Below are 23,103 nucleotides of genomic sequence, written 5' to 3'. Positions count from 1 at the left end.
TGGAAAGCTTACGGCAATCCTGGGGCTCAGCTTGCTCTGCTTTGGCGGGACTCCTCCCTCTCTTGAGCTCAGCTTTGTTAGTGCTGCCGCGAGTGGCCATGCCGTTACTCTCGCCCGCTGAATCAGAGTGTCCGAAACACATGGCGTCCTCCGAGTACACCGAAACGGCTTGCGTGAGGTTTGACCATTAGCGTTGTGGTGGATACCGAGAGCTGTGGATCTGAGCGGTCAAAATTTGGGGAGACGCGCCGGTGGGGCCACGAAAGACAAGGCCGACGCGACAGGGCGCTCCTGCAGCTAAAACCTTCACGGCCTAGTCCAACGTTTTACGTCAGCATGTATCTTGAGACAGAGCCTCATCGTGAGCGCCATCTCAGTCCATCCCAAACTCTGCCCTCCTACTTAGTCTGCCTGCTTTACCATTAATCCCTGTATCATTCAGGAGTTAACGAGGGGATGCTGCGCAGGTATGCAACGATAGCTACGAAGCCGCCTTCCCGGCTGCAAGCGCGGGGGAAGAAACCTCTAGGACTCGATCGTGTAAGCTCTACATAGCCATCAGCAGAAGGTCCGATTGACAGTGCTTTACAGTTCATAGAAAGACAGAAAGTGATATCGTTGTGGCGAGACATTGTTCGCAGTACCAACAACATACCGGACGCAAGTACCAGGGCCGACATGAGACAGTTCGCCAGAGTGGAATTCGAGCAGCATCGTCACGTCGATGACCTGGTACGTACACGTGTCGCATGTTCATGCCCAGTGAAAGTCCACTGACGAATTGTTTCAGGGTCATATTCGTTATTTGCTCTCAGTACGATTATCCTGCTTGTATTTGCCACGTAGCTAGCTAATCTCAATAGACCGGCAAAACACAGTACCAGACTATGAAAGGCACGCTCATCAACTCTGGGGTTCTGACTGAATGAAATGGATGTTGTATGCCCTTCTTTTCTTCACTGCATCTTGTCGTAATCGTCATTGGCCGAGAACCGAGGGGCTGTTGCTAGCGTGCTTTCCGAATCCCCGCTTGTACCGCATGTTATCAGAGTCCTCAACCATACAAATCTTTTCTTAATCTGTTTCCTCGCACCTTGCCGGCATATGGATCAGTCTTCTCATCCCTGATTGTATGTTTTGCCTCTCTGAAGCACAGCAGTGCATAGCAGAAGCAGGCTTACTAACCCACCTGCAGCATTGGAGCCTGTACCTGACACTATGAGTCTCACAAGATCTGTCTGCATCGTCGGCGCGGGGCCTTCCGGTTTGGTAGCAGCAAAGGCATTTCTGCAGCATGGTGGCTACGCTGTGACGGTGTATGAGGCTGCCGATCGCGTTGGTGGCATGTGGAGAGCGCAGCCTGGCGAGCGCGGTGTCAAATGCAGCCCTGAGATGAGGACGAACCTGAGCCGCTTCACTGTAGCCTTCTCAGATCTTTCTTGGACATCCGTCGATCTATCAGATACTGTGAATGGCGAGTCCTCACCTTCAACGCCACCAATGTTCCCAAAAGCATGGCAGGTCGGCCGGTATCTTGAAAAGTACGCCGAGAAATTCGGCCTCGAGTCGAACATCTACCTGAACCGCAAAGTCATCAACGCGGACATTCTTGACGACATGAAGACATGGCAGGTCTCAACCTACGATTCGGTGACGCATCAGACAAGAACACGAACGTTTGACTACTTGGTCATTGCGAGTGGATTCTTCGAAAAACCAGGGCGAGTGATCTCGAGCCCTTCGCCAAGCGAGGGTTCACCCAACATACAGCACTCTTCCGTCTTCCGCGATCTACACTCGCTCACTCCACAGTCTGGTAAGATCGTAGTCGTTGGTGGAGGCATCAGCGGGTCAGAAGCTGCTGCGCAAGCTGCTTTCCAGATCTCCGCCGCTAGAAACGCACCTGGAAAGAGCAAAGCTGTCCATGCGAATAGCACGATCTACCACATCGTCAACCGCCCTTTCTATTGTCTTCCGCGCTATCTCCCTCACGATCCTTACAAGGAATTGACGCAGGACACCAACCTAGCGCCACATTTCCTCCCACTTGACCTAGTTCTTTACAACCTCTCGCGCCGCGGAGAAGGTCAAATATCAGCTTCAATCACAACCGTTCCGCCTGAAAAAGCAAAGAAGGGGCATGACTTCATGCGCTCGGTTATCGGTGGTGACCAGCAGGAGTATGGGAATGAAGCGCTAGTGCACACGCCCGATCAAACGCAGTACCCCGGGTACTGCGGTATCACCGATACCTATCTCGAGTTCGTCAGGAGCGGGCTTATTGTCCCTGTGCAAGGTTGGGTGCAAAAGGTCGAGCACAACACTGACAGGAGTTCGTTCGATATCTCATTGCAACACAATCAACCGTGGTCGAGTAAGGCAGGTGTAAGTTCGCGCTTATCGAATTGCTACAATATGTCACTAAAAAAACAGCAGACAAGAAGTGAAATTGCTGACGTCGCCGGCATCATTGAAGCCACTGGCTACAAGACCAGCCTCGATTACCTACACGACACACCCAAAGGTTTTCTTTACCCTGACGCATCTTGTCCTCGTATACCCTTCCTTCTCACCCGTGGGTCCATTTTCTCGGATAACCCGACCCTCGGCTTTGTCGGCTTCTATGAGGGCCCCTATTGGGGAGTCATGGAGCTGCAAGCACAACTCATTGTCAATACTTGGGCAACGTCGACTCCTGATCCCACCAATCCTACTGTAGCGGGCATGAAGCAGCTCGAAACCACTGAGCGCATGCGACATCAACTTCAGTTTGATGGCTCTCTACAAGTACCTCAGTTCTGGATGGCAGACTACGTTGGACTTGTCGAGGAGATTGCACGTGAGGCTGGTGTCAAGCGAGTTGACGTGATGTTTGATGGGCAGATGGGTCCTGCTTTCCCGTCCCGCTATCAAAACACCAACACCTCTAGCGAGGCTGAAGACGTCATGCAAGAGGTCGCCAGCTTGCTCAATGCTTCAAACAAGGACGCCAAGTTTGTTGCAGCAGCAGTCTTCCGGGCCATGCAAGGCGTCTGGTCTCTACGTCGCAATATTGCAACCCGTAATACTACCCCAGGCGGTGTACTCAAAGGCCAGGCACATTTCCATCCCCGTGCGCCTACCGACTCCGCGTACTCCGCTGAGTACTTGTACATTGAGGAGGGAATTTTCACAATGGACAATGGATTTTCCTTCCCTGCGAGCCGCCGCTATATCTACCGCTACAACGAGACAACAGACAAGATCACAGCATGGTTCGCCGATGAGGATGGTGAATCCACTGCTGCATTCTTCAACACGTGGGAGTTCTACCACTCGGCAGACGAGAACTGTGGGTGGAAAGCTAAGGGACATCATTGGTGCGACCCAGATACGTACAAGAGTGGTTGCGAGTTCAGATTCCATGGTGCAAGCCTGCAGACCTTTGGCATCACGTACGAGGTCGCGGGACCGAAGAAAGACTACAACCACGAGAGCTGGTATGAAAGGCCGGACAGCAAGGACAACTCTATCAACTTGCGCTCGGTAGCGATGCATGGCTAGCTGGCCCTAAGTCACGAATCAGGTTATCATCCGCAAAGGTGATTGACTGAGCTACGTTGGCAAACCATGTCGGTGGTTATCAACAGTGGTTGGCAACACAAGTTCGTATCGCTCGATCGAAACTGCCTTGCGTCTCTCGCCTCCCATTGCAGTACAGAACCCTAGTTGAGATGCTGAATGACACATATCGCAGTCGGACCGGTTTTGTTTTCCATAGATCTGGTTCACCCATGTGCCACATTAAATAACGACCTCGTGGACTGTCTGAACGTCTCCTTTCCATAGTGCAAGGTGGACTCGAGATGCCTGGAATCGGGTTCCACCAATCAGTGCGACGTCGTGCTAGGATGTCTCGCCACTTTCGTGGGGTGTTGCAAGACAGCCATGTCTTTCTAGGCGACGGCTTTCCAATTGACAGTTGAGGTCGTACGCCTTTCAAGACTTGCGATCCACACTTTCGTTCTCACAAGTTTTTTGACAAACCTCAAACTTTGTCCCAACCCACACCAGCCTTGTAGACCTGTATAGTGCTCGAATACGGAGAAGTAAAGCTTCATTTTTAGGGACAAATAGTAATGGCTTCGAAAGTGTCCAAGGTTAAGTCAAGACACGACTCAGCTAGCCTTAGGATTAGCAATGATTACAATCTCAATCCGATCGAACACACGGACGATAGCTACCAAAAACTTCTCGATCAGGCCACCAAATGAACTACGACCTTGCACCTATCGTCCCCTCACCACGCCACTCATCATGCGGACAGAACCTTTGGCACTTCTCGAAGGAAGACCAGCAGTGGCACCGTCACAATGAGTGCAATTTATCGCTTATTTTCCACCATCCGAGTGCTGTGAGTCTCATGGTACGTTGTATTGGGAGACCGAGGACGATCAAACCTGTCCTACCAAAAGAGATGTTCTTCATGTGTCTCAGCTCAAAGTGTAGGGTTCACTATGGAATGTGTGAGCATATCGTGTGCTGGTTCCTCTCCTATCATGCAGGATGCCTGTATCAGTTATGTTTCTCGTAACTTCAGACACCGCATGTGCATCGGACCATACAACCCTGTGCCCGCTACTGTGCTTCCACATGGCATTCCCGCGACGATCTGCACATCATTACCACCTTCGCTACCTATACCCAAGTCGAGATAACGATCTTCAGTATATGGCCAAAGATCTGGTTGCATGGTACCATGGCGGTTGCCTACTGTTCTAAGTCTCAGAAGTCGAAGCAACGAAAATGGGTCGGGTGGTTGTAATCGGCGCAGATCTTACGATCGTTTTCCATCATGATACAACAGTTCAAGCGTCGGTGCAGTGCGTTCGCGAGTAAATATTCTATTTAACACCGCGATCATAGCACTTTCAGTTTGTTCTTCATCCGCAAATTCAGACTATCTTGTCACCCACTCACAGTCCCTACACAGGCTCCATCGGCTACACTCCCGTAACTGACTGCAACATCGGTCACTCTGTCCCATCAATCACTGACCAATCACAACTTTGGCCTCTTGATTTTGTCCTTTACAATACGATGAGGGTCGGGCTTTTCATCCTTCTCTTCTTAGTGCGTCTTGCCCTGTCCGGTCCTGCAAGGCGAGACTGCGGCCAGGAGAAGTGTTTTATCACTGTGAACGAATGCGATATGACATATGGAGGGTACGTAGACGCGTTCATGTCTCCAGTGTAGCAGACATGTAATTTCGTTGCCAAGGGGGTTCGCGCTGATATCAATCCAGATGTTGGACTGAGTGCAAGGACGGTCCTACGGGAATGCCAACCTTCACGGCGCCACTCTGCCCTTCAATTTCTGACCATATGCCATCCTCTACAGGAGGTCCAGCGGGTTCTCTCATTACCCCGCCTCCTGCTCTGTACACGACAACTTCAGGCTCGCATAAGACCAAGACTTGCTCCGCAATGTGGCTTTGCGTCGACCATACAGCATCCTGTGGCGAAAAAAGACAGATTTATGGCGGGTGAGTCGTCTTTTTGCTCAACTCTTTGCAACTCTGCACCTCTTTTTCGTAGTACTTCTAGTTCACGCCGTACAGGCTTTATTAACATCATCCAGATGCTACGATATTTGCACTTCCGCTCCTCCAGTCAAGTCGCCCCCCTGTAGCCTTTCTTCAAGCACCGCTGGGACCGCTTATGCGATCCCCACTTCGATACCAGAGCCTGGCGAGGCCTATACGAACAAACCTGCTTCTGACATCGTCGCTCCCGCTATAGATGGCGACAAGGCTTTAGTCATGGCAGAGATGCCTAGTGCTGGTAGCCCAGCTCCTGATTCTTCAGCTGCAACAGCTACTGCAGTGGAGTTCCGGTTGGCTAGCGTCAACCCCGAAGAGCCTGTTTCTCCTCCCGACGCTGCTGAGACTTCAACTCTAGTCGAAGCTCCGGCCAATCAAAGAGGTGCAGCCATCGCTAAGATGATGGCAGACAAGACTAGGAAGCCGAACACTGACAACGTACCATGTTGGGATAAGGCAATTTGCAGGGAGGTCCAGCTTGGTATTCCTTCGCCAGCACCGGTCGGATCATCCACAGCGTCTTCTGCAGAATCTACGTCAGAACCTTCGGCTGCTGTTCCAACAGACTCTCAGGCGGAATCTCCAGCAGAATCTCCAGCAGCATCTACGTCGGAACCTCCAGCAGCGTCTACGTCAGAATCTTCGGCTGCTGTTCCAACAGATTCTCAGGCGGAATCTGCAGCAGAATCTCCAGCAGAATCTCCAGCAGAATCTCCAGCAGAATCTCTAGCAGAGTCTCCACCAGAAAATACAGCAGAAACTACAGCAGAAGCTCCTATGTTAGCCTTGGCGGCATAAACATTGTCAGCTTGTGCAGGCTCATCTGATGAAAGGCTACAATATGTTGTCTAATGGATCACGGTCGCTCTCAATCTTCTCTGCTGTTGATGAGGTTTGCTGCGATTTGGAAAACGTGTCTTTGTTTCCCCCTAGATTGTTAATTTCCTTTTCTTACGAAACACGTCTTGAGTCTTTCGCTTTCGAGTAGATGATTACGAGGGCTGTTAGGCTCGTGAACGATACACATGTACCACATATAGTTCCAATAATCTAACATTGTGGTCGATGTCTGTGTCCATTGAAAATCCCACCCGATTATGACCTACCTATTAACAGATGCAACGAGGCTTGCTCTGCTGATCTTTACGCCAAATTACCCCACGCTATCCATCTCCACCGTTGCTCCTTCGTACCCTCGAATTGCTCCAGATTAGATAGAAGGCAAACCCTATTGATGAAGGTCCTTGAACAGCTCTGCCGGAAAGCTGTGAACAATTTTTGACGGCAAACCCATCAACGTGCACCCTGCAATGCTCTGGAGTCTGCGGGAGACTAACGCCAGACATGATCTGCTGACGTAGTGGTGACTGCAAGCGCAGGATCTTGCGACCCAGTGGACTGTCCTCGAACTCGCTGTTGCCGATGATGTCCATAGCCCAGTCCAGATCTAGTGTGTATGTGCCTCCGACGTAATCATAGCTTTCAGCAGGTGGTGAGAGTAGTGCGTTCACAATGACAGATGTACCAGTCCTGCGAACTTTGGCTGCGGTGGCGTGAGGTCCATACAAGGAGTGTAAGACTTGATTGAGTGTCACGTAGTGAACGAACTTCGATATTTGTAAGATTCCGACGGCGGCGTTGCTCGAAGGTAGACTTTGGCTGCGACTTGTACTCTCCCTCTAGTGGAAAGTGGTGTGGCACTGGTATTGACGACTGATTACCGGAGAAATGTCATGCTTAACATTTAATCCTTCACCGTCAAGGTAGTGCTCATCAAGGCCTCCAATCACTGGAACGTTACTGATATCTCGGTCAGCAAAGGTGCTTGGAACGCTTCGAGTCTCCCGGGCGAGGTTATCGCCGTTGTTGCTGTTGCCCAAAGTCGCGCCATAGTGGAAGCCCATGTGTTAACGTTCTTGTTCATCTGGAGTCATGTCGTATGAGCCACAGTAGCAAAAATCCATTGTCAAACTCGCAATACGGATATCTAGGGAAAAGGGTGTAAAGTTCTGTAAGAGCTGTGGTATTTTGAAGATGAATTGACATGATCAAGCCTTTGTAGTAACGCGGTACTTCCCGTTGCAGTGAGTGAAGTAGCGGGCGCAAGAAGGGTTAATACCGCGTCTGGCCCCTGCTCCAACAATGCTACATCATCATAAATCCTCTATCACCGCGTATAGGCAGACATGTTCCTCATTTGGGTCGTTCGAGAGTGGCATATGAATACATTTTTCTTTTCGGATCTTGTAAGATTGAACCATATCATGAGCTGTTCGTAATTCAAGACTGCTTGTAGAATCGTGAGCATCGTGAAGTAATGTAGAAGCCGTATCACTCTTGCTATAAATGAAAAAACATTAGCACAAAGCAATGGATCAGCTCTTCGATACTATCTCTTTCTCAAAAGCCCAGCAAAACTGGAACAGTTAGCGAGAAGTAGTGAGCACAGCTCAAAGTGGTAGCTCAAATAGGGATCAAAACGGTTTCCGTCAGCAATAGGGCACCGTCACGATCACCAGCTCGGAAGAGAGTTCTATCGCCAGGGACAACCAACTAATTCGTCAGCTGTAACTGCAATGCTAGAGAGTCGTCGAACCATATCGGGAGTTGGTCTCGAGAATTGCAGTCCTGCACTGTAGGCGAGTAATGTGCGTATAGGTAGCAGCCATTTTCAAATCACAAGCATATCCGTTTGACCATTATAACAACGATCAAGACTCCCATCCGCATGACTAGGGGAACCTGATCTAAAACTCTCATGAGTAACTACGCCATGGGCTCGCTGCCGGGTTGTCAACCTCAGGAACGAGTCGAAAAGTGAGGAGGGAAATGCGGATAGGTACCTGCTGTATGTACGTCCTCGCAGATCACCAGATTACACGCAAGAACGAACGTGCCTGTGGAGCAGAATCATACGCGTTGGTTCCCAGCTTCGATTGGGACACGGGCTATGGTATGCGCCTGCGCCCAAGTACTGCCAGGCAGAAGCGTGACTTCGCGTCACAACAACGACCCGTCTTTCGCCGGGACCACACGTCAATTGGCGCCAAGAAGTTAATGCTGATTTGCATCTCTCTGCACCAACTTCGCCCATAGAGTACGGATCGGAAATCATTCGTTCGCTCATTATTTTTCGTTTGTCTTGAGCTACCTAGGTAGCTTGTCTTGCAGTTTAAGGAGCAGAATTCCGTTGATGCTTTTGAAGATGAAGCATCTATAAGATGATCCTATCAGGAAGTCTATCAAGGTGCATTGAGGAATGATTCACTGTAGCCCAAGAAGCCTTAGGTAGCCGTAGGATAATGATACAAGTGTGACACAAGTGCTACTGCAGGCTAACTAGCATACGTGATACAACTCTTGACATTGTTGCTACGAAAGTGCTGGAATAATCGGTAGATATAACTTCTATTCCATCGTAATGGCGCAGATCTAATGATGGTAGATAATCCCACACTATACAGCTTATCACAGTCTATAGTACATTATCTCAATGGAGACATTGTATTGTTCTGGCTTGTACAACTTGAAAGTGAATTGCGGCGACAACTCGTCTTCACCTTGCCTCACTACGCATGAAGACCCTCCCAAGCTTGCTCCGTAGCCCTCGATACTATCCTCCTACACTCAAATCCTTCCTCCAACGAGTTTTGGAGGCTCCAAGCTCGTCACTAGTCCCCTTCTCCAACCACCATGGCGCCCTCAAAGCGCGACAACCCGCCTCCCCGCTTCGCCTCCAACACTCCGCAGGCGCTGGCGGACTTGCCCGCCTACAACGCGTTCGGAGACCCGCGTTGGGCTTGGGCGACCAACCGCGGAGGAGAGAGGACGCCGCTGCTTGCGACTCGCGGCGCAATGTCGCCCACCACTTCTTCGCCCACCGCTGCTCGTCCGACTGCTCCTAGCAGATCCGTGGCGAGTGTGGTGTCGTGGAGCAGTGGAAGCTCGCTGCGTCGGGAGCTGATGACAGCAGAAGAAGAGTGAGTTCTAGACCACCTTCAGCCCTGCCTCCACGCTCAATTACATTGGATGTATGGCAAGAGTGTCTTCCAAGCTGTGCCATGCCGCAGCACAAGGCCGTCACAATAGCCTGGAGATGCTGATATACCCATATTTATGAGCCATCTCATGCTGTGAACAAGTGCTGACGTACTCCAGGCCGACCGCCGCGCCCCCTTCCCTCGTCTCCCGCCTCTTGGCCCTCCTCCGCGCTCTCGCCGGCCGCCTCTTTGCCCTCTTCTCTCGTCGCCCGGCTGCCGCTCCCCCACTGCTCCCGGTGGTGTCTCCTCCGTCCTCCGCCTCTTCTCTCATCCTCCCTCGCCCGGCCGTCGCAGTCCCGGTGCCGTCGTCGCAAGTCGACTCCGAGGACTTCGCGCCCTACTCTCCCGACTCTGAGTGCGCCGTCTTTTCGGCTCCAACATCTCCGTGCTCCGCCTAGATCTGGTAATGGTAGTGATGGTGGTGATGATTCTCAACCCAAAGGCGTATTTTCAGACCTGCGGGAGGACGTCCTTCACAACGAGGAGTGGACGACTGGTCTTAGCGTGGCGGGGCTCTGACCTTGAGATGGGTGTGATAAACATGTATATTAGACGATTTTTCCCTGGACCTTGGACCGTTTTTGACCGTTCAAAGGATGATAACAATACCCCAGGCTTGCTCGTACGACTTCATTCTTGCTCTCTCAATCTATATGCTTGGTATCTTGAACGCCCACAATGCCATTCACTCAATCAAGCCCAAGGCCATTTCAGCGCCCTCTTGAAACCACCTGAACTACCCTTCTCCTTCCTAATCTCTTCCTCCTCCTCTCCAACAACGCGCAGGAAAACTTCATCGAGTGTGGTGGGTGAAACAGAATAATACTCCAACCCCAATTCGGTCCTGTTCGTCTCCAATAGCTGAATCAGACCAGGGATGCCGCCCAGGTCTGAAGAATGCGTGCGAACCAACTCAGCATCCGTACCGGCGCTGGGCTTCTCAACGTTGTCAGTTAGACTTGACGGAATACGTGAGACCTCCTCATACACGTCCGCCTCGCCCTTCCCAGCCTTCAGTACCTTGAACCTCAGCTGCCCATGCCCACCGCCTCGGGAGCCCCACTTGTCCATCTGCACGCCAGGAATCTTGCGCCGCACCCAATCCTTGCATGCCTCCATCTCTTCCTCTGTGGTCTCGGGCGCACTCTTGAGAACAAGTTGGACAACCCAAGCGTCGCCATACTGATCACCGAGCTGACCGACTGTGCCCAGTGCCAGCATCTTCCTCTTCATTATACCGACTCGGGTAGCGAGCTTATCTGCTTCTTCCATGGAGTGAGTAGTGATCAGCAGCGCGCGACCAGGGGCTGCAACACCAAGGAGCGTACGCCACATGACACGTTTTGCGGCTGCATCCATACCCGAACTGGGTTCGTCAAGTAGCAGAACGGACGGATTGCCCATCAGTGCAATGCCAAGAGACAGCTTCCTCTTGTTGCCACCAGAAAGCTTGGAAGCAAGGCGAGTCTGGAAACGTGCTAAACCTGTAGCTTGCAAAATTGCATTTACCGAAGATTCAGGATCAGGCACACCACGGGCACGGGCGTAGAAGTATAGGTGCTCAGTAACGGTCATCGTGTCCATGGCGTCGAATTGAGGACACACACCCAGGTGCCCACGCGCAGCAGCGCGTTTGGAGATGATGGAAATATCTTCAATGAGCACATCGCCACCACCGTTGATGGATGTTGTTGGGTGGATATCACCACGAATGAGAGAGATGGTTGACGATTTACCTGCGCCGTTGGGACCGAGCAGGCCAAAGACTTGGCCTTGCGGTATGCCGAAGCTAATATCGTTCACTGCGTGATTAGCGCCGAATGTTTTCTGCAAATGCAGCACGCGCAAGCTATCCTTGGACTGTTCGGTTCGTGTAGTTTCAGCAAGGACGGCGGGCGGGATAGTCTCTAAGTTCTCTTCTGTATGCTTCTGGCGACTGCTCGCACGGTTGAGGAAGGGCGGTCTGTATCCAGAGTCCCACCAAACAAGTGCAACAAAAAGCAGAATTGCTTGGACTGTGAGGTAAATGATAGGGCCTCCGTAAACTGTGAGTTTGCCAGGATATCTTGGAATTTGATCTCCATCACAGAGCACGCTGAACGAGTTCAGTGCCAACAACTGTGTTCTGAGCAAGCTACCAGAAGGCGCGATGAGTGTGACCGTCCAATGGAAGATATCGATCCAATCATCAATCTTGTACGCGGGCGCGTAAGTAAGAATAGCCATATACCCAATGAAGTATATGAGGTACAAGGATACCATGCCTCCCGCTGCGAAAGCAAAAGCGGCAAGCTGCGAGGTCACCACGATAGAAATGAGGTACGAGAACAGAATCGCAGTCAGACCGTATAGAGCAAAAACTACAAACATGTAGCCAGGGCCATAGAATGCATCGGAGGCACCGACAAATATGGCTGTCGTCACACCTGAGATGATGAGAACGAAGATGAAGTCGAAAGCAGTATATGCCAACCACAGTGGGACAGCTCGAATGCCGTTGCTGTAATGCAGCGCTCGCACCTTCCTCAAACGCTCTTGAGTCGGGTACAGCGCAAAGAGCGCAGGGAAGACGCTCATGGCCAGACCGAAATACAACGTGAGCTGGAGAGTGTCGCCCATGTTCGGCGAGAATGGAACGGCAAACTGCTGATATTGCGTGGAGATGGAGACGTTTGAGAGCACGTTGTCAAGTGTGTTAAGCGTGATGAGGCCACCGACTACCTCCGGGTTGCCAAGGTAAGCCATTAATGTAGGTTCATTTTCGCGGATGAAGAAGCCACCAGGGGTGATGTTGCGGAAGGAGGCCTGTACAAAATCGTTGAATTCCTCCAGGGTATCAACAATGTGGAAGCTGTCATTGCTCACACCACTGCGTTGGATGATAGTCGATATAGCGTCTCCGACGAGACTTGACGGGCCGATAGGAATAAGGGGGATCGCATCGGTGTTCTCGAGCGTATACACCTGGGGGTCGTTGGAATTCGCTCCAATGTCGCAGCCAACCGCCTCGTAATCCTTAAGAAACAGTGTGACCAGTCCGGCAGCAACTATCGGTAACAACACAGCGAAGATATACGGCCAAAAGTTACGACGAAGAATTGTCCAGCGCTTTTGCATAAGAATCAGGGTCTGTTTGCCCATCGACGTGCCTCGGCCCTTACCCATCTCGAGTCCTTTGTCTGTATCCAATACCTGGTCTGAGGAATGACCGCCTTCTTTGTTTGTCGCCAGAACAGCTTGTTGCTCACTGGCGTCCATAAGATTATGTTCTTTGACCTCTTCAGCCATCGCAAGGAACACGTCTTCCAGTGTTGGGCCTACAATATCGTAGTTCTTAACGCCCTTGGATCTCAGAACATCAACGAAGTGGGTAGCGGGAAGGGCCTCCGGGAACCAATATTGGATCATGTCAGCTGAGGGTGCAGGCTTCTTGGTTGCGTCTGCTGGGGGCGAGACAGGCGCGTCTCGCGGGTAGGTAACGTGATATCCCGCACCGACTTCGTGTTTCAGCTGAACAGATGTACCCTTCGTTTTCAATACGCCCCGCGAAAGGATGGCGATGTAGTCGGCAAGAACGTCTGCTTCGTCGAGAAAATGCGTTGTCAGGAGGAAAGTGCGGTCGCCACGCTCAGCAAGCAAGATTTCCCAGATCTTCCGTCGTGAAAGAGGATCCAGGCCAGATGAAACTTCGTCAACACAGCAGACCTTGCTTCCACCAGTGAACATCATAGCGAGCTGAAGCTTCCTCTTCTGGCCTCCCGACAACGTGCTTGATCGAGCTTTGATCTTGTGTCCCAGGTCACAGGCACGGATCAAATCTTCAACGGTATCCTTACTATCGAAAGAGCCAGTTGACTTCAGCTGGTTGAAGATTCGAACATGTTCGTAAACATTCAGCTCGTCCCACATAACATTCTTCTGCGGACAAAGACCTAGACCTCCAGTACCGTCAATCTCGATGGATCCGCTTGTGATAGTGTTCAGGCCCGCAATAGCATCCAGAGTTGTTGATTTGCCACTTCCGTTAGCACCTAGCAAAACCATGATTTGCCCCTTGCGCGCCTTGATGCTGAAGTCGTCGACGGCGATTACAGTCTCTGGAGGCTTGATACCAATCTTGGCTAGAATATTCCTAGACCAACTCGGTGTCCAGTGCTTCGAGAAGTTCCTGAGAATAATGTTGTGCTCAGGCGAGTCGGTAGTGGTCTTGCGGTCAGCTGAAACGGTACCGTACAGCCATCGCTCTACAAGTGCACCGAGGAAGGGGTATACAAGTGTCTGTATCACTAGGAATACCCAGAAGACGATACCTGGTGTCGTCCAGACATGGTCTTCGTACACAGGCGCACCTTGCCCAAGATTGGCGCCAGTAAGCTCCCTCTCAAATCGCGCGATCCAGACAATAAAGAAAACGTAGTTAATCGACGGGAAAATCAGGCTTAAAATGTAGACTGCCGACGTACCAAACGGACCAGCAACCTGCGCAATGATTGCCAGAAGAATGGGGATGATTACAATCGTGATTCCACTCAGCTGTGCCTTGCGAAAGAATGCCGCGCCGAAGATGGAGAAACTCGTCAGTGACAAGCCGGCCAATATGTGGAAAATAACCAAAATGCCTGCGTTTGACGACCTGAAGGCGAGCGCCCACACAATCAGACCCATGATGACCCATCCGGGAAAGTAGATGATGTCGAACGCAATGTGGTTGGCCAGCAGACGCGCAAACTGGGTGTGCCATGCCTTCTTCGCGGGAGACATAGCTTCGACTAGTTGTGAAATACCACGCTCCCGCTCATCAGCCATCTGTCCGGTAAGCTGATACGTAACACCGCAGACGCCAATGTATAAAGCTGCGCCCATGATGTTGATCAGAGCACCCATGTACAGCACCCTGATGCGCTCATTCCTCTCTTCTTGCGTGCGTTCGGTGTACGGGAACTCGTCGATAGCAGGGATTGGTCTGGCTGAACTGTTCAAGCCTACGATAGCTTCGTCGATGGCGCGCTGGAACGGCAGAATATAGATCTGCACATCATTATCCTCTTGATCGACGTAGATCTGTGAGCCTAGCACGCCGTCGGCGCGCATTGTGTAATTCCATGCTGGGCCGCCGCCTTCGTTGGGACTAGAATGGAATGCGACCGCGCCGAAACACGTGCTAGCACCACGCAGGGACGAAGAACACGTCGTTAGGAGCTCGACCTCATTGTTGATCGTGATAGGCTGAAGACCTGCATCGCGCACTCGGGTTGAAAGACTTCCAATGACATTCTCGATGTCGCCACCCGTGTGACCGTTGTTTACAAAGACAACTTTGTCGCGGCCGCCTGTAGCAGCGGCGAGGGCGTTGGGGAAGGAGCGAATAGGTAGTGGGCTGCCGATGCCGAATTCAGAGGGAGGGATGAAGAAGTTCTTTGCGTACGTAATGAAGAACATCTGGCCATGTTAGCTACGCGCCAGTATACATCTGAGGCCGACATACGAAGATTATGGGCGCCCAGAAGGCGCGCACGCTGGTGAAGAACCATTGCCGCCATGCCACAATGAGCAGCGTCTTCTTTGTAAGAATCCACGTCTGCCTAAGAATCGCCATGGTTGGGATCGTTGCCCGTGAGGGGCGGGTTTGAAGGTGGGACGATCGAGTGTGTCCTGGATGCTTCGTGGGTATTATAGATTACGAGATAATAGCGGCAACCATGCTTCAGGCTCCGAAGGTGTTCGTGCTAGAAAAGTCAGTATGCACTACAACTCAACGGCCAAGAGTAGAAGTCGAGCAGATCAAGCAGAAGGCTTGCGTAGCAACGTCGCCACGAGAATACACACCTACACGCTTGCCAAGCAGCGACATCTTGTCGTTGTCTTCGCGCCACGCCCCGGACAAGGGATGGTGGTGAAAGCGGGTCGATGTTCACCCGCCATCGACTCTCCGCGGCCCATCGATGCTCCAATCAACGCACGATGCGCCCCGACTTCCGACGGACCTCGCCACGCGAGGTCTAGCAACACATGGCAGAACGTGGGTAGTACCGTCGAAAATTCACCAGGATTTGTATGTGAGTAGACATGATATCTTCATTGATCCTATTGTCTCCCGAGGTCCTTGGAGACTTTCTCAGACACCTGTGCTGCTTTGAAAATTGTAGTCACTCGAAGCTCGACCTTAACCTCCTTTCGTGTGCAAGTAGGTATGCCCAGCGCGCCCAGCCGCCGAGTGCCCCAAATCATCGAAAAGGCAGAAATTGCGATGCCAATCTGCTTTGACACGTCTCGCTTAGACGGCTGCGCCTCACCCATCGCTTTACGAGCGCGTCATCGACTTGCTGGTTCGTTCGCGGTCGGAGGTTACGAAAGGCCGATGCCACTAACAGTACACGTGAATTGTGTAAGTCAACATACATTAGGTACATGGGTACCCGTTTGGAGTGCCTTACAACAGTGACTACTGCATCGCTATGGAAGGGACTGTATCCAGTGTAAACCTCTTTCCGTCTACTTACAGAAGGAACTTGCGTTCCTAGCTATTATGACCCATCTCCCTCCGCTCTTTTGTTGCCCACAGTTTGTTACATCCTAACATTGAGCTTGCGCATCATGGCATCTCCACCAAAGTTCTGTGACTCTCCCTTGTGTACTGAAGCGACCGCTCTATAGTTTCTATCTTCGTGCTTCCCCTGAGTATGCAACTCAAAACTTTCCAAGCTTTATGAACAATGATGTTGGCGTGTTGGTACCTCGTGGACTGTGAAATGTGGATCAAGCATGGTTTGGGTCCTGGGCTGAAGCGAGACGAGCCTACTATATCACACAGGTCGTGTATCACGGGGGCTTTTGGAAAACGTGCAGTGACACAATGGAGCAGATGGCATTTGCGCTGACAGCAATGAAATAGTGTCCATGGTGCGAAACTTTGAAGCGCGGTACGAGGATACGAAATCAGACATCCTATCACAGGACACAAAAATGCAAGCATACGACCATAAGTGCAACTACAGCCCAGACAGCCTCCTGATGCCTATGTTCGTGAGCAATGTGCCCTCCAGTGCGACACCGGAACCCTCCAGTGGCTCACCCCTACTCATCGCAAGCTCCGTGAAGACCCTTCCCATAGGCTGTGTCGGGGTCATCATGCTCTTGTACAACAGATTCATAGGCTTGATCAGCGTGGTGAGCCAAATTGGTCGTTGTGGGATGAAAGGCTGAATCTCAGGGTGCGACGTCCAGTCCACACCACCTGGTCGCACACTGAATGATTTGAAGTTTGGGTTCTGCTTGCGGAAATTCAGCAGGGCTGTTTCAGTTTCCCCTTTGACGCGCCCAAAGATAGGTGTGAACATGCCCGGTGACTGGGTGGCTCCCTCGCCGGAGACGTAGACAAATGTGAAGGGTGAGTCGGGGTGCAAGGTACTGAAGGCGCGTGCGGCAGTCATAGTGTAATCTTTCGTGATCTCGACGTATTTGCTATCGTATTGTCAACAAACTGTGGGCGTGAGAAGCAGAACTGAAGACTAACGCCTTGCTCACGTCATTCTGCGACACTCCTAGAGCCCACACGCAACCGTGTGCATCCTTGAGCTTATCAAGCACCGCTTCATCATACTGATTGAAGTCTTCATGCAAAATAACTTGGACTTTATCATGCCCTTCCGCCATCTTCACTGGTCGCCTGCTAAGGATCGAGATCCGGCTGATAGCCTGTTGCGCCAGCATGCTGTCAAGTACAGCAGCGCCGACGAGACCAGTGGCGCCAGTGAGTATGAGATGCATAGCTGCGATACGTTTCTGAGACTTCGACCTCGTGTTTCCGCTTGTCTGTTGTTAGTGAAGAGATAGAAAGCATCGCTGATGTGGGGTCCGCAGGCTATTTATCAGCGTCAGCTGGGACGCAAGAGCACTTGCTTCCTCGATTCAACGGAGCTATAAAGCCGCATTTTGTCCGACGTTCGAGGATGCGCATGTCAGACGAGGCTGTCTCGTGCATGCTGATGGAGATAATGATCGATATGACCGTTGGGACAAGCTTCGTTGGAAACACGGCCGTGCAGTGTTCGTCCGGGCTGCCGCCACGCTTGTACCCTTGACTAAGCCTGAAGAAAGAGCCACCCCTGGCATTAAACATGAAGCATCGAACATCAAACATCAAAACCCATAAGTTCTGTCAAGTCATCAACTTCGTCACCTTTGTCAGATCAAAGCCCCTTGCTAATATCTGGCCGCGAAAAGCTCATTGTGATAGCCGTTGACATGGGTAGAACAGGCTTTCAAACACTCCCGCGTGGGCCGGCAGCCCCGGATCCCTGTCAACTACGTAGTGTTTGTACACAATCTGCTGAAATTGCAAACAATGAGTCTCAATGCGCAGGCAGACTCTTCTCTTCAACGTTACATCCATTGTTTTCTTAACCTGGTGTTTGGGTTTCCCAACGCCGCGGTTGTCCATTCTTTGAACTCCCGCTTTCGTCCCACGTACCACCAACACAATGGCGAGCGCGGAAGCTACAACAAATCGCGACATCGTATCACTGATCTTGCATCATCTTGCGGGTATTATCGACAGGCATCGGCACCAACCAAGCCTCGATCATCCTGTGGAGCTCCTGGAACTTCGACATTCGCTGTTACCGGCCATTCTTGTTAATAGCCTCTGGGCTGACGCAGCTACCTCTGTTGCCTGGAAGCAGAACCCTAATCTTTCGGCCTTTAAATGGATGCAACATGATCGACGACAATTATACGCAAACAAAGTCGAACAGTTGCAACTCTCTGACCCACAAGATGAAAGCGACGATGAATATGAGTTTCTCAAAGACCTTGCATGGCCAAATCTGAAGAGCTTGGAGTTGGATCTCGATTGGCGATCGCACCAACACAACCTCCGAGGACTGTTGCATGCCGACTTGGAGAGTCTGGCAGTGACCGGACTGCAGTCTGGTGGGTCAGCATATGTTGCGCAGGTAACACTGCCAGCTTTGTTCGGTCCCTGTCAAAATTTGAGGCGGATTCAGTTTGGACCGGATACATTCGGCTCTCAGGATCCAGTGCACGCAAGTTTTCTTGCATGCCATCTGGATACGCTCCCTAATCTGGAGGAGGTTGATGTCTTGATGAGCGGAATCGTTGGCAAAGACCTCCTGTTCGGCCATCTCAGCAAACGTCAAGGCCTGAAATCCCTGGCCATTGATCTTGACCCTGGTTTGCGAACATTGCCTCTTTTCTCAGGCCCAAGTGCGCTGCAAAAGCCATTCTCAGCCCTGGAGCGTCTACAAATCGTCTGTGACCCAGAGATCGCACTTGCCCTTCCGTCCCATCTTTTTTCCCTAAAGGAATTGCGACTTGCTGTCGAACGCCAGCCAAGTGGCGAACTTCGTTTGTCTGACCTCAGCATCTTAGATGATGTTGTAACTTCTCTCCTCGCATGTCCGAACTTGGAATTGCTCGAAGTCAACATCGGCAACCTCGCGGTGGGCTTTCCTACAGCACATCTGAATCTCCTGGCAAGTGGCGCAGCTTTGGTCAAACTAGCCGCTTGCTGTCCCAAGTTGCGAAGCATCGATCTCGCGGCCCTCGATCCCTCTTCTATTGATGGCTCGGGCATATCAAGTGCACATTTCGAGGAACTCTGCAAAGGACTACCAAATCTCGAAGAATTGAGCTTGAAACTACATCCAACAACTGCGACCATACTGCAAACAACTGCTCTACCAAGTCTAGCGCGGTATTGTCCAAAACTTCAAATCCTTCGCATAGGTGTACCCTTGCAGCTTCCCGTTCTGCCACTTTACGGCGGAGTTTCGCAACCGGTGGCCCGTAGCGACATCATCACCCCTACCCAGACAAAATATGACCAAAGACCAGACTCTCCTCAGGCTATGTCGAGCACGATCAAACTAGTTGCGGCCATTGACACGCCATCCGCAAGTCCTGCTACTACTTCTATCCCGTTGTTTCCCAACCTGACCCAACTATCTTTTGCCCGCCCAGAAACTCTTCTCAGCAGAGGGTCTAACATCACGCTCGCCGCCGAAGAAGATTTGATCCACGCCTGGGCCCAGTCTCTTTTTACGCATTTTCCTCTTCTTGAACAACTCGACGCTTGGGGTGAATTTTCAGGACGCAACCGCCGCTCAATGTCATACATCCTTCCCATGGAAGACATCCTCGAAACTACATGGGGATTCTTGAGCGGTGTTGAACAGTCGCTCTGGCAAGATGGAGACGAAGAGGAGGGAGAGGCGGATGACTTCAGTCCAGCTTCTTTTGGCCAAGACGCTTACGTGCTGAGCCCGGGCCCGTTCGAGAGACTGGTGGTGAGCGATTGGGAGATGGCAAGCCAAATGGAAGAGTTTCCAGTGCGTTGAGGCTGATTAATAAGGGAAGAGAGAGCGAGTTTCAAGAGAGGCGCAGTCTCGACGAGATCAGCATGGAATCAAAAGATTGATTTCGGCTACGACGGCGAACGTAGTGAGGTCCATCCTCCCAGTCCAGCCGATCATACAACCATCAGCACCAATCCCTCACGCTACCGGCTCTGCTCTTTTCCAGCGCATATAGGGCGGTGTCAGATGGTATGACGCTATTCGATCTACAGGGCCTGGTCTCGATAGAGACTACGAGCAGCATACTTGTGAGAGGTACGAGCTAGCAGAGCATCTTTCTAGCCAGCTTGCTTTTCCGAACGTAGAGAGAGGCCTAACAACATTGCAAGCGGTATACTTTGCTAAGAAGAGGACGATATAGTAATAATGGGTCACAATCGAGTCGACGATTACTGAGCCTGAAGAGGCAAACGGTGGTGCGAACGCCCGTCCATGCGAACCTCGACTGCCACAGCTAGATATCTGATGTGTAACACACAATAGGAGCGAGCGTTACTCCATAATTTTCCCCTGGCAGAGGTGATGAGGCTACAAGAGTTTGAGTTTATCCTTCGATTCGGCACTTTGTGTTCATATTCATGTCAATACAGTTTAACTATGTCAGCGGACTCTCGTCCCCGCAAGTTCTGTTTCCTCATTACGAGACTAGAGATGCTCAGTTAGACACAATATCGAGACTCCTCCCTCGCCTCTATGTCGAGATACCAATGATTCCGAAACTAGCGCTCCTTTGATCAGCTCCTTTATAGCCGTGAAAGAAACTTGTTCGTTCTCTGACAAGCGTGGCAATGCTCTTGCAACTTCGCAATTGAGCGGGTCTCCTTATCCTATCCGCATTATAAGATCTCGAATTCACGCCACACGATCGCAACATACCATTGAATCATCGTCAGACCGATAGATGAACCCAAATATCAGGAAGCATTGGTACCCTTTTGATGAACGAGACACGATACCACACATGTATATAGGAGGAGCAACGTTCCCTAAGGGTCATGAAAAGAAGGCTTGTTTTGGTATAAATATCTACAGCGAAAAAGACAAAATCCGTCTAATTACAGCTACACGGCCATGCCATGCTATGCCCATTCCACCTATTAACAAATGAGATAGATATCGGACATTATTTGACATTAGCTTAGTAGTTGTACTTGTAGCACAAGGTGGAGGAGACGGTGTTGAGGATATCCCGAATGCGGACAGTAGGGCGGAAATCATAAACGTTGACGGTGGTGTCGAGGCTCAGGCCGTTGCCTTGGCTGTCGGAGCCAGAGATCTGTGTCACACGCGCATTACCACCGTTGTTCTGCCAGATGCGGAAGTTGCGGTCGATGAAAGCGTGGTGCAGGAAGAAAACCGGGTCGGCGGGCGACGCATACGTGTCGGACATGACGGAACCGATACCGTTGTGACCCCAAGCGTGAGCACCACCCTCGGCGCACGAGGCCATATCAGGGTACGAGCCGCGCGAGTTGCAAGCATCGACGATAGCGTTGCCAGTGTTGATGGTCCTGGAGTCGTCTCCGTTGCGAGCCAAGCAGTGGCGTTGGTTGCCGGAGCCGGGACCAATGTTGATAGCGAGGCCGGCGAATTGCTGTGGTGTCGTTAGTAATATGCCGGAGGTTCAAACGTTAAGGTACTTACGCCATCAGTTACGCATCGACCACCGATGTTGATGCTTCCGAACCATCGCGAGCTGAAGATAGAAGAGGCACCAAAGCGACCAGCATACCTGGTCTCATCGAACCAGGGAAGCTCGCGGTTGAAACCGCAATCGCTGCGGAGCATCTGCTCGAAGGTCCACAGGTAGTACCTGTGCCAGAGGAGGAACTTGGCGTTGCCGTGGACGTTAGGAGTAAGGGTTTGGTGGAGGGCGACGAGATCCTCATATCTGCTCTGGGATACACGGAACTGGCCGGAAGCTGGGCGGCTCTGCAGGCACTTGACAGCATCGACGTAGGCCTGTCGGTCGGAATCGGAGTAGGAGTCCCACTCGCGACGCACGCGGGGGTTAGAGCAAGTGCTCTGCCTCTTCTCGAACCGCTCCAGCTCTTCATCCAATTCGCGGGGAGTAATGGGGAAGCTTGAAGGGACAACGTTGGGGATCAGGTCGGTGATGATCTTGGAAGAAGGTGTGTCCGGCATAACAAGCTCGGGGAGCCTGTTTTTCGCATCCTGGATGTTCTCGACGATGGTGGTGACGGTAGCATTGACACCGTGCAGGGCCTCGTCGAGGGACAATGGGCGAGCGAATTTGGGTGTCTTGAAGTCTTCAACCGGGAGAGCAGGAGGAAGGTCGACATTCGAAGGAAGAGACGTGCCCTGGGCGGGAGCAGGGTTCTGGGGAAGCGCAATAGCGGATCCGGCGACAGCCAAAATGGCTGCGGTCAATGACAGATGCATGGTGGTCGAGTAGGTGGTGGAATTAGATTAAAATAAAATACTAAGGGAAGTTGGAATGTTCCCGGTGAACAAACGAGAGACGTAGAGCTGATGCTACAGAAACGTTTGCGGAAGAATCATACCTTGCCTATATACCTTGCCTTTTGGGGCCCGCCATATCTCCTGAGCGATACGATTAAGTCGATCCACCAGTTCGTGTCATTCTACGCCAAGATGCACAAAGTGAGTGCGGCGGGACGCAAGTGGAAAGATGGCGGCTTACCAAAAGGCGCCAGCCTGAATAGTAGGGGGCGAGAGCGAATCAGCTAGCCGCCTTGGTGTTGGCATTGGGGAAATCTCATCTCCGGACGAGCGCCACCACCGCGTGTGGTAAGGCTGAGCCTCTTCACGAGTGGCCAGGTTATTGGGTCCACGGTTGGACTGCACGAGGCGTGCGCGAGGCCTCTCCACGCTCGTCCGAGTGTTGTTCTGCCGACTGCCGGATGTGCTGATTGGCAGCAGGGTTTTGGTCGTCGTATCCGATAATAGAATAGCCGAAGGGAACGTCGCATCAGCCAACCAACCCAGGCACGATAAGAAGCTTTGTGGTCGACGCCATTCAGAGACGGTGTTGGCAAAGCTTTTGCGCGGCAGACATCATTTGTCCTTTGTTTCTCTCTGCCCAGACACCGTTGATTAGCCCAGGCTGTCAAAGTCACGGATC

The 23,103-nt window shown here is 51.6% G+C and overlaps 8 protein-coding genes across 8 annotated transcripts; 4 read left to right on the top strand and 4 right to left on the bottom strand.

Annotated features, from left to right (window-relative positions):
- The first annotated feature begins 371 nt into the window (after positions 1-371).
- Positions 372-1,243, top strand: C7974DRAFT_85051 (uncharacterized protein). The gene is made up of 5 exons (XM_046147381.1): positions 372-540; positions 592-732; positions 791-814; positions 864-939; positions 1,196-1,243. Exons 1-4 carry the CDS (start codon positions 457-459, stop codon positions 927-929), a joined length of 315 nt encoding a protein of 104 aa, XP_045991631.1. The 5' UTR covers positions 372-456; the 3' UTR covers positions 930-939; positions 1,196-1,243.
- On the top strand, positions 1,219-3,543 carry C7974DRAFT_418699 (uncharacterized protein; the record flags this gene model as incomplete). The annotated part of the gene is made up of 2 exons (XM_046144174.1): positions 1,219-2,385; positions 2,437-3,543. 2 exons carry the CDS (start codon positions 1,219-1,221, stop codon positions 3,541-3,543), a joined length of 2,274 nt encoding a protein of 757 aa, XP_045991630.1.
- Positions 3,544-4,763: 1,220 nt separating this feature from the next.
- C7974DRAFT_445571 (uncharacterized protein) lies at positions 4,764-6,379 on the top strand (the record flags this gene model as incomplete). Its single annotated transcript, XM_046145553.1, has 3 exons — positions 4,764-5,204; positions 5,285-5,524; positions 5,620-6,379. Exons 1-3 carry the CDS (start codon positions 5,080-5,082, stop codon positions 6,377-6,379), a joined length of 1,125 nt encoding a protein of 374 aa, XP_045991629.1. The 5' UTR covers positions 4,764-5,079.
- Positions 6,380-6,744: 365 nt separating this feature from the next.
- Positions 6,745-7,485, bottom strand: C7974DRAFT_381266 (uncharacterized protein; the record flags this gene model as incomplete). The annotated part of the gene is made up of 2 exons (XM_046140574.1): positions 6,745-7,260; positions 7,303-7,485. 2 exons carry the CDS (start codon positions 7,483-7,485, stop codon positions 6,745-6,747), a joined length of 699 nt encoding a protein of 232 aa, XP_045991628.1.
- Positions 7,486-10,183: 2,698 nt separating this feature from the next.
- C7974DRAFT_346711 (uncharacterized protein) lies at positions 10,184-15,456 on the bottom strand. Its single transcript, XM_046139386.1, has 2 exons — positions 15,107-15,456; positions 10,184-15,060 (listed from the first exon to the last, which is right to left on the bottom strand). The coding sequence occupies exons 1-2, from the start codon at positions 15,215-15,217 to the stop codon at positions 10,315-10,317; spliced, it is 4,857 nt and encodes a 1,618-aa protein (XP_045991627.1). The 5' UTR covers positions 15,218-15,456; the 3' UTR covers positions 10,184-10,314.
- Positions 15,457-16,554: 1,098 nt separating this feature from the next.
- Positions 16,555-17,744, bottom strand: C7974DRAFT_84914 (uncharacterized protein). Its single transcript, XM_046147378.1, has 2 exons — positions 17,135-17,744; positions 16,555-17,082 (listed from the first exon to the last, which is right to left on the bottom strand). Exons 1-2 carry the CDS (start codon positions 17,386-17,388, stop codon positions 16,611-16,613), a joined length of 726 nt encoding a protein of 241 aa, XP_045991626.1. The 5' UTR covers positions 17,389-17,744; the 3' UTR covers positions 16,555-16,610.
- A 187-nt stretch (positions 17,745-17,931) lies between these two features.
- Positions 17,932-20,333, top strand: C7974DRAFT_84934 (uncharacterized protein). Its single transcript, XM_046147380.1, has one exon. The coding sequence runs from the start codon at positions 18,102-18,104 to the stop codon at positions 19,977-19,979; it is 1,878 nt and encodes a 625-aa protein (XP_045991625.1). The 5' UTR covers positions 17,932-18,101; the 3' UTR covers positions 19,980-20,333.
- Positions 20,334-20,970: 637 nt separating this feature from the next.
- Positions 20,971-22,552, bottom strand: C7974DRAFT_84932 (uncharacterized protein). The gene is made up of 2 exons (XM_046147379.1): positions 21,642-22,552; positions 20,971-21,591 (listed from the first exon to the last, which is right to left on the bottom strand). Exons 1-2 carry the CDS (start codon positions 22,398-22,400, stop codon positions 21,136-21,138), a joined length of 1,215 nt encoding a protein of 404 aa, XP_045991624.1. The 5' UTR covers positions 22,401-22,552; the 3' UTR covers positions 20,971-21,135.
- Positions 22,553-23,103: the final 551 nt, after the last annotated feature.

This window comes from Boeremia exigua (assembly GCF_020726555.1).
Source record: "Boeremia exigua strain MPI-SDFR-AT-0100 chromosome Unknown C7974scaffold_15, whole genome shotgun sequence".
In the NCBI taxonomy this organism is placed as follows: Eukaryota; Fungi; Ascomycota; class Dothideomycetes; order Pleosporales; family Didymellaceae; genus Boeremia; species Boeremia exigua.
This window is presented reverse-complemented; position numbering and strand designations above follow the sequence as displayed.

Coding starts and splice junctions, on each gene's coding strand:
- C7974DRAFT_85051 (XM_046147381.1), top strand. CDS start 457: ATGCTGCGCAGGTATGCAACGATAGCTACGAAGCCGCCTTCCCGGCTG. Junction 541..591: donor AACCTCTAGGACTCGATCGT/GTAAGCTCTACA, acceptor AGTGCTTTACAG/TTCATAGAAAGACAGAAAGT. Junction 815..863: donor ATATTCGTTATTTGCTCTCA/GTACGATTATCC, acceptor TAATCTCAATAG/ACCGGCAAAACACAGTACCA.
- C7974DRAFT_346711 (XM_046139386.1), bottom strand. CDS start 15,217: ATGGCGATTCTTAGGCAGACGTGGATTCTTACAAAGAAGACGCTGCTC. Junction 15,061..15,106: donor TCTGGGCGCCCATAATCTTC/GTATGTCGGCCT, acceptor TAACATGGCCAG/ATGTTCTTCATTACGTACGC.
- C7974DRAFT_84914 (XM_046147378.1), bottom strand. CDS start 17,388: ATGCATCTCATACTCACTGGCGCCACTGGTCTCGTCGGCGCTGCTGTA. Junction 17,083..17,134: donor CAGAATGACGTGAGCAAGGC/GTTAGTCTTCAG, acceptor ACAATACGATAG/CAAATACGTCGAGATCACGA.
- C7974DRAFT_84934 (XM_046147380.1), top strand. CDS start 18,102: ATGGCGAGCGCGGAAGCTACAACAAATCGCGACATCGTATCACTGATC.
- C7974DRAFT_84932 (XM_046147379.1), bottom strand. CDS start 22,400: ATGCATCTGTCATTGACCGCAGCCATTTTGGCTGTCGCCGGATCCGCT. Junction 21,592..21,641: donor GTCGATGCGTAACTGATGGC/GTAAGTACCTTA, acceptor ACGACACCACAG/CAATTCGCCGGCCTCGCTAT.